General features: G+C 40.1%; 1 protein-coding gene across 5 annotated transcripts in view; it reads left to right on the top strand.

The window, feature by feature from the left end:
* The window catches only part of prkcha (protein kinase C, eta, a), a 41,969-nt gene extending 23,991 nt beyond the window's left edge, over positions 1 to 17,978 (top strand). For 2 of the 5 annotated variants that reach the window (XM_054797638.1, XM_054797636.1), the window contains exons 10-14: positions 1,794 to 1,948; positions 7,456 to 7,594; positions 10,232 to 10,420; positions 14,079 to 14,225; positions 14,297 to 17,063. In XM_054797638.1, the coding sequence (XP_054653613.1) occupies positions 1,794 to 1,948; positions 7,456 to 7,594; positions 10,232 to 10,420; positions 14,079 to 14,225; positions 14,297 to 14,446 (780 nt within the window). In that variant the 3' untranslated portion in view covers positions 14,447 to 17,063. Of the gene's footprint in view, positions 1 to 1,793; positions 1,949 to 7,455; positions 7,595 to 10,231; positions 10,421 to 14,078; positions 14,226 to 14,296 lie in introns of all 5 variants that reach the window. The other 3 variants (XM_054797640.1, XM_054797639.1, XM_054797637.1) reach the window with 2 other exon arrangements.
* Positions 17,979 to 20,329: the final 2,351 nt, after the last annotated feature.

Raw genomic sequence — 20,329 nt, 5'->3', positions numbered from 1 at the left:
CAGCCATGAAGTGCCAGGTTGAACTTGCAGTGACCGGGATGAGAAAGTATGAGAGGGGATTCAACACGCCTGCTCCCCCGGGGAGGAAAAAGGGTTAACTGGGCTCTATTTGCGCAGTTTAAAATAAGGGTGTACTCATTTTTTTTAGTGGTTTGTGGTTTAGACATTAACGGCTGTGTTGAGTTATTTTGAGGGGACAGCAAACTGACACTGTTATCAAAACTGTACACCAACTACTATACAATGTATCAAAGTGTCGTTTCATTCGTGTTGTTCCATGAAAAGCTATAATAAAATATTTGCAGAAATGTGAGGGTTGTACTCACTTTTGTGATATACTGTTTACAATAATTTCAATAGAGTAAATAAAGATGTCTAAAATGTTGTTACACTGAAAATAGTATACGTTTGTGCATACTGTACGTTTAGTTTTGGTGCATTGCATTGTTGTTGGTTTGTTGCGTGTACAGTATTGCAGTACATGAAGTGGTCAAGAGGTGGCAGCAGTGTGCAACTTGTCATGAGCCATGTTGACATTGCTCCTTTTCCAAGCTGAGTGAGCTCTGAGGCAGGTCAGTCCTAATCTTCTTTAGGTGTCGTGAGCCTCTGCTGACGTATTTCAACCTGGTTCAGAATAGAGTAGCATGAAGATGAGAATTAACTCTGAGAAGCTGACCCATACACAGCGGCTCAACATCACAAATTGGCTTTTGTTCTGCCGGGTCATACTGTGTTTTCAACAGGAAGGTACACTGTTTGACCAAATGTCGTAGCAGCACTAGACTTGGTCATGATGCAGCACAATGTGTGTTGTAAGAAAGCATTTCAATCTCTTTTTTACACAACATTTTGTATGAAGATTAAAAAAACAACAGGCTGATCATTTGCATTGGTGGTTGTAATATGGTGCCATGGTATATTCTGATTGGGTGTGAAGTTTATCTGGTACATCTGGTTTGGTCAATCTAACTTGTTTTGCTTTTTCCTTGCGCAGGAGTCTTTGATTTTGACAGAAAGTAGACACATCCAAATATGCAGAGCAATACAGTATTCTTCTCAATCTTGTCTTGAACCTAAATAGTCAATACTCTCTTGTCCAAGTAACCCCTTCAAGAAGTGTATTTCGGGACCAATTATCGTTTCTAACCAGACAAATCTAAGCCACAGTATGTTAGCCTGCTTGCCAAGTCAGTAAAAGTCACTATCACACAGTTGTGTATACAGTCAAGGGCCAACTTATCATGATCTATGCTTTTGACATTTTAGCTGTTTAACAGTAAATGATACTGCACAGTAAACAAGTACAACACAGGCAGTGTCGTGAACACACAATGAGGCAAAAGGACAGCTGTTCAACCACACAGGGTAGTACTGAACAAGCCTTAACGTTAGGTCGTCTGCATAACTAGTACAGAAGCAGACCGCTCTACACCCTGCAGCAGTAGTCGACTGCCGTCTGACCATTTGATAAAGCTTTATACACAGACCCATGCATTACATCCTCCAGCCGACTGCTTTTTACTCTGGCTCTTATTTCTACATTACGTACGGCGGACCGTAGCCTGTAATGAGAAAGAAAGATTTATGGATTTGATCAATATTTTTTTCACCCCACTAACTTTAAACCACATTTACTTTTACAGCAATCCATTATAGCAACGTGAAGACTATGAGATTGCAGCAATGTCCTTGAAGTGCTCGTGGCCTGGTCACAAGTCATGACTGCTAAATAACGCGTGTGAGTGTGTATTTATATGGGGTATAAATCCTATGTTCCCTCATATCTCACACAGGACCGCCTCTTCTTTGTAATGGAGTTTGTAAGCGGTGGGGATCTGATGTTCCACATCCAGAAGTCCAGGAGATTCGAAGAGCCACGGGCGAGTTTCTACACGGCAGAGATCACTTCAGCGCTCATGTTCCTGCATGGCAAAGGCATCATCTACCGGTGTGAATCTCACACATACACACACAGAAGATTTACTTATACACTAGATCCCCGCAATTCCCAGGGGTTACTTTTCGAGACCACCTGTGGATAGCAAAGAAATGCGAGTAATTAAAACGTCCACAACAAAGTCTATATTTGACAATCTAATAAAGCCTGGGTTATGCTGCTGCGTTTAGGTACACTGTACACTGTGCTGACTCTCTCCTCCCCCTCCAAACCCTTCTGCAACTTGAGGTTGATGTCATCTCTGATTTCGGATCAACATTTGCATTACAAGTGACTTTTTTTTGCTGTTAGTTTAGATTCAGCTACAATAACTTTCCTCATCTCTTTAATTGCCGTTGTTCACTCGTGGACGGAATCTAAAAGCATAGAAAAACATAAAAATACAACCTTTAAAAATTACGAAAATTCACAGCAAAACCAGCCATTTGGTGACTTGCAGCTCGTGCTCCTTTTCTGTAGATGTGGCACCACTTTGGATGAAAGCACTCGCACATTCACAACATTTATTTAGAGTACTTTCCTGTATTCTGTGGTTATGTTTGATGTTGACATTTTGTGCTTTATCACATGTTTATAAATTGTTACTGACTTAGGGGGAATGAGGCTTTTCTGCAAAAAATAAAAACAACAAAAAAAATGGCCTATTTATGGCGCAAGAAAAAGCACAAATGGACAGGTTTTACCACATTAAAAAAAAACAACATTTTTATAAAAAGGCCATTAATATGTGAATCCTGAATTGGAAATATGCCGGGATTCACTGTCAGAATTCTGTTGACTGTATTGAGTTGATGGATGGATTGAGGCAAAATGAAGTGCACACCTGGAGATGTCTCCGCTAGTTTGCAGAAGGTTTAATGGTTATGGTTTAATTTATTTCGAACATGCATACAGTTTACATTGAATGCTTCATGTTACAATTCACAATTCGACATGGCTGAAAAGGAATAGGAAGAAGCAGATCTTATTTAATCCTACCTCCTCTCCGTATCACATCAATTGCTAATACATACAGTATGTTCACTTCCTGTCTTCAACATGCACCAATTTACTGTTTACATTATTCTTCCATACAATCAAAGCAGTTATTATAATAATTATCATTTTATTTATTTATTTATTTATTTTTAACCCCCCAAAAAGTTCTTGCTTTTCCCCCCAGAATGCTTTTAACTTAAACGCAGGAAATTAAGGGTGGTACTGAAGTTCATAACATTCCCAGAATATTCTGTTGCTTCACAATTAGATTATTACTTATTTTTTGGGGATGTGGTGTTTTTGTACAATACTGTGTCTTGCTTCCATTGCATCACATCAGAGTGTTTACGGTCTCAAGTTCTATCTACAGTATTTTATTTCATCGCCACAAAATACATTGTTGAGCATCCTTTTTTTTGGTTAAATATAATTCTTTGGCACATTTTTTCATGTTAACTAACATACAAGGGCCATAGTGAGTTTGCCCTCAGCATCCTCCGACACTGTACAGCATATGTTCTTACTATGTATTCCAAACCGCATGTTTCAGCTTAACACCTAAATATCAGTGTCATAAACACTGTATTTTTCTCTGTGAACATACTTACAGTAGGTCATACGGGTTGTCCTAAATATAACAGCACAGTAATCCACTCTACAAGACGATCGCATGTTTTCAAAGTTGTTCATGTGGAGAGTTTCTGTAGAAGAATTCAGTTCAAAGTATTAAATATACTGCTCAAAAAAATTAAAGTAACACTTCAAAAACACATCAGATCTAAACTGGGGGGGAAATGATCTTGAATATCTTTCCTGATAATAAGTGGTTGATGTATTAGTAACAAAATGATGCCACATAATTTGATAGAAATGAAAATGATCACCCTATAGAGGGGGGAAATCAAAGACACCCCAAAAATGAAAGTGAAAAAATGATGCAGCAGACTGGTCCATTTTGCTAAAATGTCATTGTAGCAACTCAAGATGATTCTCAGTAGTTTGTGTGGCCCCCACGTGCTTGTACGCATGGGAGGAGATCCCCCAGACACCATCCATAGTGTCATTAGGAGCATGCCCCGACGTTGTCAGGCATGCGTACAAGCACGTGGGGGCCACACAAACTATTGAGCATCATTTTGAGTTGCTACAATGACATTTTAGCCAAATGGACCAGTCTGCTGCATCATTTTTTCACTTTCATTTTTAGGGGTGTCTTTGATTTCCCCCCTCTGTAGGGTGATCATTTTCATTTCTATCAAATTATGTGGCATCATTTTGTTACTAATACATCACCCACTTATTATCAGGAAAGATATTCAAGATCATTTTTCCCCCAGTTTAGATCTGATGTGTTTTCGAAGTGTTCCTTGAATTTTTTTGAGCAGTGTATATTGATCCAAATTTGGATATTGATGTTTGAATGTTTCTGTTTTGTAAAAGTCAGGAGGTTAGCAGTGCTGACTTCATGCCAGTGCATGATGACAAGGGTCATTATGTGGGCTAACAGTAAAACCGCAGTTATATTTAGCAGGACCGTTTGTCCTGTGTCAGCCTGAAGAGCACCACATTATTGCGTATCTGTTGTCTGCAGAGGACACATGCAGGTTGCATGCTGCAATTGAAATAACACATACACACATCAGGCTAGGATAAGATTAGGGCAATGCTGTCTCCTTAGGTGTCTAATGTTGTGTAAAAGTGGTTTCAAGTGTGAACTTTTCAAAAGGTGCAGCTCTCAAAAATGTCTCTGTCAAGTATGAATGGGCATTACTTTGTTTCAACATTTGTAAGTAAGTAATATCATTTGTTCACAAGTCTCTTCTAATTACAGTCTGAGGGCAAAAGAATTCCCCAATTTTTGTGGTATATATTCTTAGTCGCACTGTTTTGGAATTTGAACTACCCAGCAGGTTGAAAATGTTGTATAGCTGAACCTCCAAAGTCAACGTGACGTTGCTTGACTCAAATTTTCCCATAAGAAATGATTTAAATTAATTTGTTCCACACCTAACTTCACAAGCCCTTGGAAACACTTTATTAACTGTATAGACATTTTATGTCCCATTTTAACATTACTAACACATAGTATAACCATTGTATAATGCATGGGGACTAAAGCTTAAAATGAAGTAGATAACTAATAAAATAAATCTACTCAGCCTTTGACATCTAACAGACACATAATAGAGAATGCACAGCTTTGTGGTTTGTTTTGTGGGTAAGTACTGTTTAAGAAGGGTGGGTGGGCTGATGAAACAGTCACAGAAAACTGTAACGTGATCGTCCTTCGCCAGTAATGATAACCGCCGCCTTTTGTAATAGAAATCAATACAAAGACTCAAAATAATCCACAAAGTCAAAACCCACGACAGGCTTAGCCACTCGTGAGTAGATTTGCACATGTAATAAAGATGTGTCATTTAAATAATGTGATACAGAGTTTTTTTTTAAATAAAATAAGTTATTTACCTGTTCTATATGACAGTTATCCTTAAATGGTTTCTGTTCTTATCTGGTGCTATGTAGAAAATACTACTGTTTAAAAGTAAAGTTTAATGTTGTGGTTGTATGTTATGTGAAATTGCACTGAATAATACTGAGAGATGTTTTCAGGTCTCATGCTTCGGTATGTACCTCGGTACAGTAAGGGAACAAAATAACTTTTGTGTTTTAATGCAATTTAAAGCATGAAAATACAATTGCAATCTACTGGCAGGTAATTCTCCAATAAATAAAATTCTCAAATAATAAAGAAAAATATTGACATATCCATCCATTTTCTATACTGCTTCATCCTCATTAGGGTCGCGGGGGCATGCTGGAGCCTATCCCAGCTGACTTCGAGCGACAGGCGGGGTACACCCTGGTCACCAGCCAATCGCAGGGCACATATAGACAAATAACCATTCACCCTCACATTCATACCTATGGACAAATTAGATTTAGACAATTTCGAGTCACCAATTAACCTAACATGCATGTTTTTTGGGAATGTGGGAGGAAGCCGGAGTACCCGGAGAAAACCCACGCGCACATGGGCAGAACATGCAAACTCCACACAGAAATGCCCAAGGGAGAATCGAACCCAGGTCTTCCCGATCTCAGGCTGTTCCTGCGTTGGCCAACATGCTAACCACTAGACCACCGTGCGGCCCATATTGACATATCATACAAAAAAAATGAAGGATGTGTGGGGCCACTTTAAAAATGCTTTACAAAACCCAATGTAGGTCAGTATATTGTACTATACTGGGGCCACGAGGCGAGGGGGGGTGCGAGCACCGTAGCTGGGGAGATCCGCCGGAACGGCCCGCCAAGCATCCAAGCTCACCTCCGCATATCGCTGACTGGCGGGGCACCTCGGCTGATGTGCACAAGGCCAGGCAGCAGAAGCAGGACGCCGTCCGCATGTCTGTTGTTGCCTAGCTTTCCGCTTCCATGCCGAATGCCTCGGCTTTCTGTGCACTTTTAGGCAGACACTTGAAATATTTACAGTATGGGAAATGAGACATGACATCTTAGGGACGGCATGCTCATGCACACACACAAGGTGCCCAATGAATGAAAACCGCAGTCCATAAGGGCGAATTGTCCCTGGCCGGGTCTGATATGGTAATCCCTAGTATTTAGTGGCTTCCCTGTAACTAAAGTATTGCAACATGACTATAATACTAATGCAGTTTTTAATTTATTTATATCCTTGATGTTATTGAACACTTTTGAGGGAAAACAATCTTCTACTGTACACCATTCTAAAGGACCTGATAACATTCAGCATAAGGAATTGTAATCAATCTAACATTTAGACCTGTGGATATGAAGTTATTGAAAAGGTTTTGTCAAAATGTAAAAAGTATGAAACTAGTAAATATATACACTATCATGCAATCTTTTGTTACTTTCTTGTAGTATTTCTAGCTACAAAAATGTCTATTCAATAAATAATATTTCCCTCAGTGTGAATAATTTGGGTCTTAACTATACTGTTTGTTGCTGACTGCTGCTCATCTTCTAAGTGGGGCCTGCACAACACATTTTTAACCTCCCTCGAGTCCATCTTTGTAAAGTGACCTCGGTCCAACGTCAGGTCACTTGATCACCGATTAGAGCTCATGTGCCAATGGCTAACACAAAGGGTTTAATCTCAAATAATTAGGCATTAACATTATTTCACTGTTCGCCGCTGTCATGAGCTACATGTCAGGAAGTTAGCTAGCTGTGATGATAGAGTATTGCCAGTGTAGTTTGTCAGAGATTACTGTACAGAGTGGTGCTTTCTCTTTCATCTGAATGATTTAACCTGATCTCACATGATGGTCAGGCAGGCATGCATTAGTGGTTCACATAGAGTCTTTCTTTCCTCTTCCCCCAACAGATTTGACAGGTTCCTGGCATCTGTTGAATTTTCATCAGTAATGAGCCTGCAGCCACATATTGACCAGTCTACAGCAACAGAATGATAGTGTCTCAAAGCAAATATGTCATTTTCAGCTTCTCCGTTTGTTTGTGTTGCCTTCTAGGGATCTCAAGCTAGACAATGTTCTCCTCGACAAGGACGGCCACTGCAAGCTGGCAGACTTTGGCATGTGCAAAGAAGGCATCTTTGATGCCATCGGAGCCAGAACTTTCTGTGGCACCCCTGACTACATTGCCCCTGAGGTCAGTTCAGACTGTACTGAATAGGCAGTTTTGTTTCTTCTAATACTTGTGATTTCATATGATGCATGTCCAAGACTCCACCCTTTTCCTCTTAGCACAGACAGACTCCCTCATGACGCACTGGAAGACAGCAGGCCTTTCAGGTCAACTGTTAAACAATGCTGGAGTTCACCTTCATGTTTTGTTCTCATAAGGAGGAATTAAAATGGTCTTTATGCCATTTTAGGGGTGCCTAAAATATCAAAAATGTATTAGAATGAAAGAGTGGTCGAAGTAGTAAAATGTTTTAAAACATTTTTTTAGCGTGTTGCGTGGTCTCGGCATGTATTATGGGCTGTCAGACAGCCTGATGGACTCAATCTCAAACTATTCCGTAAGATGTGCAGACAAAGGATGGACATAATAATGAATTATGTATTATGTTGATGATATGCACTACTTGGCTGCACTCCATTTGGAGGCGCTGTTGATTCGGTCAAACTAGTTTATGTTCTAAAGAACAACAACATGGGAAGTTAGCAAGTCCTTTGTGCAGCTTTATAATACTCAGTATTTAAACAGGTGTTCAGGGCATTCAGAGAGTTTCTCCCTTTAAAAAACAAATTCTAAAAAATAATAATGAATAGATTCATTTATCATTAATTTTCCCGATAGTTGATCAAGATAATTTAGTCTGATGCCTAGTGCAATGTTAGTTTCTCCCTACATTCTCAAAAATGTTGATTGATATGCAGACTGTTTACAGACAATAGACGGGAATTATCAGGTGAGATGAGTTAATTGGGACGATGCAATGCAAAAAATTGGCGATACCGATACTTTGTGCAAATACACCCAATTATATTGAATAATTTTTATATAATACAGCAGAAAAACACAGAGTACAAAATCACATAAACTATGTGAAAATGGTGTTGAGACTGACAGGCTTAGCAGTGTGCCGCTGTGCTTACGCATCACGCACTTGCCCAGGCGAAATAAATATTACGATTACCACCAACTTCATATCATTTAGACAAGCTCTCAATCAATTAGTTACTTTCCACTGTGTTCCTGTTAATGATATCCATTACCCCAAATGACTGACTTATCAGAGTATCGATATTTTGATTTGAGAATGGATTTTAGAGCATAAAGATCTGCTATTGATATTTCAGTATTGAGCCACACATCACTACCAAGGATATGATAGACCTGCACAAAATGTAAATAGACAAGCACCAACTGTAAAACTACCATTTGCTAAGATTGAAATACAGTGGATCCCAGCACATTTGTGATTCAGCATTCATGGCCCCGCAAACTAGCGCATTTGTGATTAAAAAAAAAAAAAAATAGTAAAGTAGGCTCTTTTTTCCACAGAAAACAAATCCCATTCAACATCAGTTGGTAATCATGTAGAAATACGTGATGATAGAGGTACAGTTTACATGGACCACATTACAAGGCCACAATTTTTACATGTTTATGTCTTTATGCTGATTGTTTTTTATCAACCGTTGAGATTTAGCACGTTGTTCAGTGGTCCTTCAATGCATCAGTCATGTGCTGTGAGTTTGTTTGGCTTGGAGAAATGTCTTCCCTGCTTAGCCTCTATGGCTAGCCTGACGGCCAGGCTAAAAGCTACACCGTGACTCTGATTTGATTAGTTCCTCTGTTCATCTTACATTATCATTCATGGTGGTCAGTACCGGTACCTATACATTTTTACTTGAAATGTGTTTAAGTGTGTGAGGCATATTTTGAGTTGAAACCTGGATTGTATCGCACGTGAACAATGGCAACTGAAGAGAGAAGCTGAATCTAATCTAATAATTACAAAAGTCACTATTATTGCAAATGTTGATTTGATCGGAAATCAGAGGAAAACATCATCAAGCTAGCAGGAGGGTTTGTGGGTGGGGGAGCGAGTTGTGTGTCCAAAAAATGTGTTTTTATGGCTGTATCAATTACTCAGTATTTTCTTTTGGGTGGTCTTGGAATGAAACCGTCGTGAAAAGTGGGGATCTACTGTATACCTTTCCACTGAGTTGCATATCATACAAAGCAATTACATAACAAATGACAGAACAAATGAAGACATTTTTGTACATTGCAATGGCAAAGATGTCCATCCATCCGTTTTGTACACCGCTTAATCCTCATTGGAGCGCGGGGGTATGCTGGAGCCTATCCCAGCTGACTCTGGGTCCACCCTGGACTGGTCGCCAGCCAATCGCAGGGCACATATAGACTCACATTCATATCTATGGACAATTTAGAGTCTCCAATTAACCTAACATGCATGTTTTTGGAATGTGGGAGGACACCAGACTACCCGGAGAAAACCCACGCACGCACGGGGAGAACATGCAAACTCCACAAAGAATCAAACCAAGGTCTTCTCGATCTCCTGACTGTGTGGCCAACATCCTAACCACTAGGCCACCTGGCAACGATGTCATCTTTGAAATATAATGAGCATCATTTCAAGTACCATAATCACTGTGTTAAGTCATTTATGATCATTTATAAACGGTGGAGGCTCCTTGGTCCTTAAAGGAACATACTGATTGAAAACATCCGTCAACTGGACATCATGTAATTTCCTTGAAGGCTCCCTGGGCTGTAATCATTAATGTTGTTATGTTTTCACAGATCCTCCAGGAGATGCTCTATGGACCCTCTGTTGATTGGTGGGCACTCGGTGTGCTGTTGTACGAGATGCTGCAGGGCCACGCGCCCTTTGAGGCCGAAAATGAAGACGACCTCTTCGAGGCAATCCTCAAGGAAGAGATTTCTTATTCACCCTGGCTGAGCGTGGAGTCCGTCAGTATACTAAAAGCTGTGAGTCTGCCTTCTTTATTTACTGTTTACTCTCTTAAAAAGGCACATTGACTGAAATTTTGGATGAGTCACTTTCTGTCCTTGGCAGGCATTTACTCTCCTCTGATTGTATCTGTCAGACTGCGGAGGGAATATCTGTTCAAGCTGAACTAATGATAGAGGAAATCAATTTCTCACTTGATCTGTGTCCTGCATCGCACAGAAGAAGACATTAAGCTGTGATCATTAACATAAAGAATCAATTTACCACATTTCTGAACAGTGCCTGTTGGAATGGGCTTTGTTCTGCTTTTATTTGGTCCATTTCTTCTGTCACCACTTAACACTACCTGACATTGGGGGCTGTAGAGTCACGGGCGGGCTTACAAGAGCTCTGCCAGCCAGCTGTTTGGCCCCTTTGGCTCTTACATAACTATATTAAGTCATGGTCCACTGCCCGGTCTCAGCTAACTGGCTATAAATACAACAACCTCCTTCCATTGCGCTGCTCTGCACCCTCCCCTTACACTTGCTGTTACTCTAACATGCTTTAGGAAGCACTGTGCCAAGCTCATTTGTGTCCCATGTTACGTAAAAAGTCCTGTAAGTGTGAGTGGATTTCGAACGTGCTGCTCTATTTATAATGCGAGTTGATCCACTGCAAGGTTCTCCGTGTTCCCAAGAGCAGGCTCACAGGGTTGCGATTGTGCTATTGGATCTATAAAGAGTACAGCCAATATTGACAAAGGCTTGTTAAATGAACACACTTGGCATGAAGATAGTGTATAAACAATGACCTGTGTATATACTGGTAAAGGATTTGGAACTAGCGGTTAGATCCATGTAGTAAAGCTTATATGGAATGTTTGGTGGAGATTAAACTTGTGACAAGTTGCCAAGGAGAGTTCAGTAGAGAAGGCTTTGTCATCACATGTGAGGTCTTAACATGAACTGACCGATTCCAGCTGGTCTGTGCAACTTTTATTTCCTCTCAATGGACCACACTGGTGTGTTTTATAAACACATTTTTGTGATGGCTCTTGGTGATTTCGTAACGAGACTAGCTTGACTCTCTATTGGGCAAATACAGTTCAAGTCTGAGCATGTTGATAATGAGTGTTCAACCATCAACATTATATTTCTACAGGTTGACACTTAAATCTTCAACACTCATCCCCTGGCACAACTTAAGGTATACATTTTCCATTTACTGGCGCGTACTCAGTTCCACTTACTATTGACAAAAGCAGGTAGTATTAGGTACAATTTCTAGTACCTGGTCAGCCAATACCATATAGATGACATAAACAACTACTGGTGTCTTATTGGACAAGCTCTCTCTGGCTCCCTCTGGTGGACAGAGGCAGCTGAATGAATCATTGCAGTGCCCGCCCTGGCAGCCATGGCCAGTGAAATGCTTTGCTGAGAAGAAATGCATGATGGAAAACCGTTAAAATAGTTGTTGTTTTTTTATTCTAAGCCCTACTACTCTAATACACCTAATATTGGTAGTTGTTTTGTATATTTCTTAGTGACCTTTTGAGTCTTAAGTTGCTGTGTGATGAGTTTAGCATCCTTTCTAAGATGACACCGCGAGTCAGACTGTTATATTGAGTAATGACCTCCTGCGATTTCCGAAGGTGTTGATTAGCTCGTTGTGAGTTCCCTCAAGATTGGCTCCTGCCAAAGAAAGACCGCCCGTTTCCTCACTGACTCTCGTGTGGCACAGTATTTGAACGATTAGTAGTAGTTCTGCGGTAAAGGAGATGTCACGAGATGAGAGCATGGCCATAAATGAGCCGCACCGCTGTACAAGCCGCAGGGTTCAAAGTTTAAGAAAAAAGTAGCGACTTATACATGGTACTCCACAGTCTCGCTTTGCTGCAGCACTCTTGTTTTTTTGCTGACCTCAGTCTCTCTTGAATAAAACTTGTCTCCTTACTGAGGACTTGTAAAGAAGTAGAAGTCCTCCTCTATTCTAGCTATTTATTTGCTTGTCTCATTCAGAGTAGTACAGTTTTCTGTTGTGCAGTGGGTTCCTACGCATTTGCATTCATGGCCCTGCACGTTTGCAGATTTTAGGTCAGAAATAATTTAATTTGTATTTTATTCTCCAAAAATAATTTTTAAAAAGTGTATATATGTGATAATACAGGTAAAATGTACACCATACATGTACTGTTAGCAAACACACAATGTTTACATGTTTGTCTTCATACTTCACTGATAATGTTTTTCATCAAGCATTGAGATTTCGCACGTTGTTCGGTGGTCCTTCAATGCACCATAATAGTTGTGTGCTGTCGGATGCAAAAGTTTGTTTGGCTATGGAAGCACTAGCTTCGGCGGTCCATCAGGCCTCAACACGTGCAGCAAGGTGGGGGTAATGGACATAAAAATAGACATAATGATGGGCGTATCATTACTCAGGGATTTTCCCCATTTGCTGGTGGTCCCAGATTGTAACCCCCAAGGGATCTGGGATCTGCTGTACTAGTTTGTGGCACACGGGCCGCCTCAGAGGTGTGAGGTCAAAGGACGTGAGGAGAAGCAACTATGAAGTGGATAAATGGTGTCATAAGATTCTGAGAGAGATTCCTATGAATTTGGTTACCTGTTTAGCATGCATGACAGTGCTTGGTATTTTTTAAGAGCATGCCATACCTCCATTTTCCTCTTTATTTTTTGACAAACCTTCCCTGCATACGAAGCACAGAGTGGTACTGACGCCTGTAGCTGATATAAAGTAGCCCTATCAATCTTTCCAGCAGCGTCTGTCTAATCTGGCTACTGTCACTTTGGAGACGAAGGCTCATTAGTTTTGTTGGCTTTGTCTAAATGCCATTGCCAGCCTTAAGATGTGCATGTTACCTTTTAAAAGTTGAAGGAAAGTCAAAGCAAAGTTGTCTTTTATTTGTTGCAACATCCTCTTTCATCAAGTCATTTTCGCTTTTTATTGTTTCATTGTGTACAACACCAGCAGGTCTCTTGTACTACGTTGACCTTTACCCAGCTACTTCATTGCAGGATGTGCCAGAAACAAATAAGGGTGTGTTTTTGTAAAGGAGGAGGTCAGGACATACATACTGACATTTTGGATGGGCTCCAGTTTGTACATGACTTCAAATCATGGTGCGATCATCTTATATACACGACTCATTTGAAGGTAGGGATATTTGACTTTCGGGTGAAACTTCAGGATGCACCTAAAACAGACCATAACCTTTACAGGTCAACCTAATTTGACTTTCTCTAAATTGTTGGATGCACATGTGCAACATTTTGTACAATTCACTTCTGTACCAAGGAGCTAAATGGCAAAATTCACAAGAGGTGATTTTTTATTTATTTATTTATTTATTTTACATTTTCTTCCAGTCTCTGTATTTCTATTGCAACTTACTGGTGACACTCTAAGCTCAGTCGCCGCTTCCCTCTGATAACATCCTGTTTGAAGCCTCACAGTGCTGAGGTGCTCTCAGGTGCTATCCTGGTCTCATTCTCATTTTAGGTTTGTCCTGTATTTTCACCTGAAAGCTGGATATCCCTAACTTTTTGTGAGTAGTGTCGATGGAGTCTAGTGCAACAGATATTTTCATTGAACTTCACAATGTTGCTTTGATTTTCTTTTAGAGCGTTTTTGTGGTTAGCAAGATCTCTCATTTTTGTGCATCCACAGTTGCTGACCAAAAACCCAAACCGGCGCCTTGGTTGTGTGGCAACAGAGGGCGGAGAAAATGCTGTGACCAGCCATGCCTTTTTCAGGAACATCAACTGGGAGAAGCTCAATCGCAGAGAGATCGAGCCACCGTTCAAGCCCAAAATAGTACGTCACATAAACATCATCCGAGTCATTTTAATCACAATAATGTCACCTCGACTTGATGTCCCTCACAGAAAACACCACAGGACGTCAACAATTTTGACCCAGACTTTACGAGGGAAGAGCCCACCCTCACGCCCATTGACAACCCTCACATCGCTGCCATCAGTCAGGAGGAGTTTGAAGACTTTTCATTCACTTCGCCTGAGATGCAGGAGACTTAATCTTTGTCTGATGCAGTCTTAGTGGTACAGTATGACTCTGTTACATTCCTCACAGACGTGCGAGTGGAGTCACTCAAACACGTGTTTGTCAAGAAATATGACTGGACAAACACTCTCAAATGGCTTTTGGTTTGGACTGCAATAAGGCATGATAGGTCGCATTGCATCTAGCTCTTTATGGAAAGTTTGTACTTGTAGATATTTTTTGCCAAACTGTATGTTCATTTTTCCACTGCTCTTGTCCCACTGTTTGAATGAGCTTGCAGTTTTATAGTTGACATTGTATGGTATGAGTCTGTTTATTGTGCTTTCATTTCGACTGGAATGCCAGCACTTCCCAGAAAGCTTCCAGTTTGAGTCCCGGAACAACTGACCAGTGGTGTGTGTGTGTGTGTGTGTGTGTGTGTAATAATTTCTCAACCAATATGCAAATAAAAGTCCCTTCAAACTTATGTAACTTTGACTTTTCAATGTATTGATAAAACAAACAAAATGATTAACACACTGACCAATTATTTAGGCAAATAATTTTTTTATGCGATTAATAAGTGGTAGTAGTTCACTCAGCTGACTCTGTAGAACAAGCGTGGGTTCTGTTTCCACACAGTAACAGTGTGAATGTGAATGAATTGTTGTGTGTGTGCGCCCTGTGATTGACTGCAATCACCCCACCTCTCGCCCAAAGTCAGCTAAGGTGGGCTCCAGCTTTCGTGTGACTCTGAACAAGATAAGTGTTACAGAAAATTGGATGGATTTTTTTGTTGAATGATGGATGTCTTGAATGAGTATCTTCTGGATGAAAACGTCAGAACGTGCCAAAGACTGTAAAATGTGTTGAGAGATGCATTAAGAATTTTCGTTCTTTTTCTTTTTCTTTCTAAAAGTGTACAAGCGTCTCTGACAGGGTTGAGTCCCCCACTACTCCCCGAAAAACGGACTTTCTGGAGCATATATTTTTCTGCACACCCCAGCCTCTGTCTACTCTCACTAAAAGAACTAAAAGTCAATTTATATTGCCTTTAACACAACAGAAGTTAGGGTTGAAAAAGATGTTTTTCCCTATTTTTACCAAGCTGCTGTGTCACCTCCAAAGTCTTTTGGCACCTCCCAGGGGAGGCCCATCTATTACTTCAAAAACTGTTTTCGATTATGCTAGAACAAATGCAGAATTGTCAGATCAAATCAGGCATAGAAATATAATTTTCAGAAATAAAAAAACAATGAAAACATTGACTGTTTATCATTAAAAGCTCAAACACAGTTTGAGTGTTTTTCCACTTTACTGTGTCGTTTCCACCCTGTGATACCTATTCAACATAAAAATCAAATCACTTGAACTCTGAAGTTTGACCATCACACTACAGTATAGCAAAAACATGTCAGCCATTGAAATGCATTGCTGCATGTTGATGATGATGCAGCATTTCATTTGTGCTGAGAGCTTGGTGGTGATTCATGACAACTGCCAAGTTTGGGAATTTTTGGAGATTGCGCCATGTGGTCACAAAGGAATAATGCTTGTGTCATACTGAATTTTTTCCAAGCGGCAATCATCATGTTGGTGCTCTCTTAGACTTTGCTTCAACAAAGCAACAAACGTTTTGCAACCTTTCAGAAGACTCGAAAACTTTTTTCAAACCTGTCAAACCAGGAAATAAATCATACACAGTTGAAGCATAGAGGAGTCATACAGAGTTGAAACATTTGACTTTTCTTTGCAGTCCATGCCAAAAGAAACAGGCTCATCATCTGGTGAGTTCAGTGGGAACCGGTGAAGAATAAACAGGAAACCACATGGCTTAATTACCATCACCTTTGATCAAAATAGGAAAACATTAGAGGGCTGGAGGACACTTGAAAGCAATGTATCTCTTGCAGGTCATAAAAGTACAATATTTTTAAAGAAGAAAACCAAAGGAAGTCTTTCTTTACTTAGAGAGGAATCTAGAATAACGCTACTGGAGCCCCACGATGAACCTGGACAACTATTTCAGGGACCATGACTCTAATTGGTGCTTGTTGACCTTCAATATTGAGTATTTTGTGCTCTCTTTCGCCCTCTGAGTGGCATTATGCCACTTCTATTCTCAGGGTGTTGAATTGATCGCAAATGGACTATACTAGTGCAGTCGATTCAATGCCCTGAGAAGTGGCATTATGGCAATAAAACAATTTACAACATTTTAACTCTTAAGAAAGCCTGGGGATATGTTGTCCCATTCTTTTTTTTTAAAGCCATTTTGATTGTGTTGAATTGAAATTGAAACACCTATGTGTGTTTCACCAGGAAGCTGAGGTGTTGCCAGGCGACGGAGGAGTGTGTCCAAGCTCTGCCTTCTAGGTTCTGTCACTAGACAGGGTCTGGGTTGCATTGTGGACGGGTATATGCAGCTTTCAGACCCGCATTGCATTGCACGGCCGTACGGAGGCGGCTTTCCACTCGCGCTCGCCTGCGCGGCAGATACTTAACCTTTGTTGACCGCTTGTAATTAATTACCAAATAAATGCATGACACAAGAAACACTTCCTGCCTTTCACTTTTAATGCACACACCTACTCACTAAATATAGTGACCAATGTTACTGACCTGCTATGCATGACGTCTGTTATGACCTTTAGTTATGGTAGCTACAGCACCATTATTAATGTTGATGGTGATTCTAACGGTGATTAAGGGTGCAGACAAGTCAAATATACGTGTTTTGATCTGACAAATCTTAAGTAACTTTGATCAAATGTAGAATTGCTACAGCTTCTGCTTGGACATTAACAAGGCACCGCAGCTGTTCAACTCCATTGGACAAAAACAGCCACACGTAACACGCTGACACTGACAACACCAGGTAGGTTGGATTTCAAGGTTTAAAGTGTGCATAAAGCACTTTAGGTGCCTCACAATAATCCCTCGCGCACTGCCGCTTCCTTATTATACTGTATTATAATTCATGGCAGTGATGCCATAGTTCACACTCTGATTGGCTTCCGGTTGCCTTGTTCTCACAAAATAGCTTTTCTCCAAACGAGAAATCGCATCATGTTTTAACACCGCAACATTTCTACACCCCTAGTAAACAGTAAAGAAGCAGAGGTCGACGATTACCACCAGACTCCCATCAAGTTGCCATTTATGTACTTCCTAAAGTTGTGATGCGAGCAATTTAAAAGTTGTGGAAATCTCGTGAAGTTCTCGTACCATACACGCTGAAGAGATGTAGGAGTTGTATGAAAATGAAACAAGGGATAACTTAAAAACACAGCAATCTCATAATATGGCACTTCCACATCATGTAGAAGAATAGAACAACATTTTAAGCATATACATAAGTCTGAAAACGTAAAAAAAAAAGCTGTTTTTCTGGTTATATCTACTACTACTTCAACCTGAGAATCCTTCTGAAATACATTTTAACAAAAAAAAAGTATTGATCCGAAGTGCTCATTGACAACAAACTAATCCCCGATACATTGAACTCCCTCAGGGATGGCTGCTGTGTGCAGCAATTTAAAGAATAGGAGTGGATGAAATGGCCCCATGTTTTGTTTACCCATTAATGTGGCCCAATTTGGCATCTTTCCTCTGGAAATGTTGAAAGGGGGGGGGGGAAGATTTAAGAGCCACATCTCGGATTTCATTACAGAGATGTACTGATGGCTGCCGGCTGTGTGTGTGTGTGTGTGTGTGCGCGCGCTTGATTGAATCAGTGTTGCCCTACATGCATTGACTGATGGCCCTCAAAAGCAGACAACGCAGACAAAAACGGCTCAAACTTTGCAATCGTCATTATACTGCTTGCTGGAGAAAAGGAACAATCAGCATTTTATTCAATAGTGTATTTAATGGTCATTTTTATGATGTCCGGTAGAGGTCTTTTGAAGCATATTTTATTTATAGTTCTGCATGGAAGTGGTATGATTCATTGTTCCATCACCCGGACAAATAAACAAGAGTGCTTGATATTTTGGTTGTGTTCAATGCCCATTTGTTTTTCCTCGTGTCTAATAGCCTTTAAACTCAGTAATGGTTTGGATCAAAAGAGCCCAACAGACAAAACAGTCAAAGCGGAGTGAATTTACTGTCATTTTGGATTTTTTTTTCCAAAGGAGCGCTGAATCACAGTGACCAAACAGATATGAAGCACACACACAAGGAGAGGAGGAACCTGCCTAGTCAAGAGTGACCCAACCAGAATTCTGTGAAACAGTCATTTAAGTCCCGGCAGCATCTCCACTGTGCTATGCACTTTGTACTGAAGGTCATTTTCGATCACATCTTGACATGGCTGTATTCAAAAGATGTGCCTTTTAAGATCATTTAGACGAGAGAACATTACGAAAAATTATATGCATTAATGCAAATGGTGACTGGATCAAACCTGAAAATTTATTTTTAGTGAAACCTTTTCTTTGTGTATACTAAAGTTAAGCCTTTGTGGTTATTCTCTGTACATTATGGATGAACATTTAGAAAACTCCTGGTATATGGACATACTGATATAATGCTTCTATTGACTGCTGAATTAAGGGGTCCTTGTAACCAGTTACAGCACGGTGGAGCACACTAACAGGGATATGCTGTTGTATTTTTCTTACTCTTGAAGGGGATGCTCAAGGCTAAAGGGCAAGGGCGGTTTTCTTCCTTTTCCTTGTTCACAACAAAGCATTTGGAAGCAATACATGAAAAACATCCTGGAATTGATCAAGTATGCATACAGTTTTAGGATGTATATTGTTTGAAGGCATCTTCTGATAAATTAATGTTGGCTAGACTACAACAAAAACATAAAAAAAGAAATATATCCTCCTGGGACACATCCTCCTGTCTTCTGTCAGGGTCATGCATTATTTCAAATGCAAAATACAACCTGCTGTGCTGTGGAAAGGGCACCCTTGGCTTTCCAGTGATGCATTCCTGATCAAAATGTTAAGACTAGTTGAAAAATTGAAGGAATTTACATTTTGCACTGTTGGATCTTAAGGGGGTTCTAAGTAGAGCTTCAAAATGCAAAAAGATTGCTAAGAAAATGTAGCAATCAAGGTACTGCAAACAAGCGTTTAAAGTGAAATCAAACATTTAAGACCACAGCCAAGAGAAGAGTTTTAAGGACAAAAAAGGTCTTCAATGGCCTTGTCTCCTTCAACGCCACAAAATTGTACGTTTGAAATTTGCAAAAATATGGTATGTGTATTTTTTTCAATTTGTCTAAATATTAAGTAGGCACTACTTACTGCTGTCCACTAAATAAACATTTTCTGACAAAAAAACCCAAACCCTAATTATATACATGATACAGGAGCCAGACGTGAGGGATATCCATCTTTAAAGACATTGAGTGGGATGCCCAGAAGAAAGTTGGTGGAATGAAAAGGTATATTTTTGTTGACGTCTTTGTTAAACACTTAGCCGTAATATTTTACAATATTACAGAGCAACCTGGCAAACCTCCGTTTTGTTCGCTGAAGTTGCAGCATTTTTTCTCATTAGGGTTTGTGTGTGTTTTTGGTATTTGCAGTATTTTTCTTTTGTTTTTCATCTTGCAGCGTTTATGTGTTTGCAGCCATCTTTACTTTGCAGCATTTGCCCGCTGCATTTGTTTTATGGTGTTGGTGGATCATTTTGTGTTTGGAGCGTTTGGACATTGCTGGGCCAGCGTGCACCAATCACAACCGTAGTTTTCAGTTCACCCAAGACAGTTATTTAGTAAAAAAAAAAATGCAACTTTTATGTTTTGGGGTTTTTGGAGGATATATAGATATGATAAATGAAATCCATTATATATGTACTGAAACAAACATTACTATACAACAAGCAGTTCGGTTAGTGTGACAGTAATGTAGGCGTACTTCCCAGGCGCGTCCACGATGAGCTGAACACGTGATTGCGCG

Source organism: Dunckerocampus dactyliophorus, chromosome 13 (assembly GCF_027744805.1).
Source record: "Dunckerocampus dactyliophorus isolate RoL2022-P2 chromosome 13, RoL_Ddac_1.1, whole genome shotgun sequence".
NCBI lineage: Eukaryota > Metazoa > Chordata > Actinopteri > Syngnathiformes > Syngnathidae > Dunckerocampus > Dunckerocampus dactyliophorus.
The sequence above is the reverse complement of the archived record's forward strand: the minus strand, read 5'-3'. Positions and strand labels throughout refer to the sequence as shown.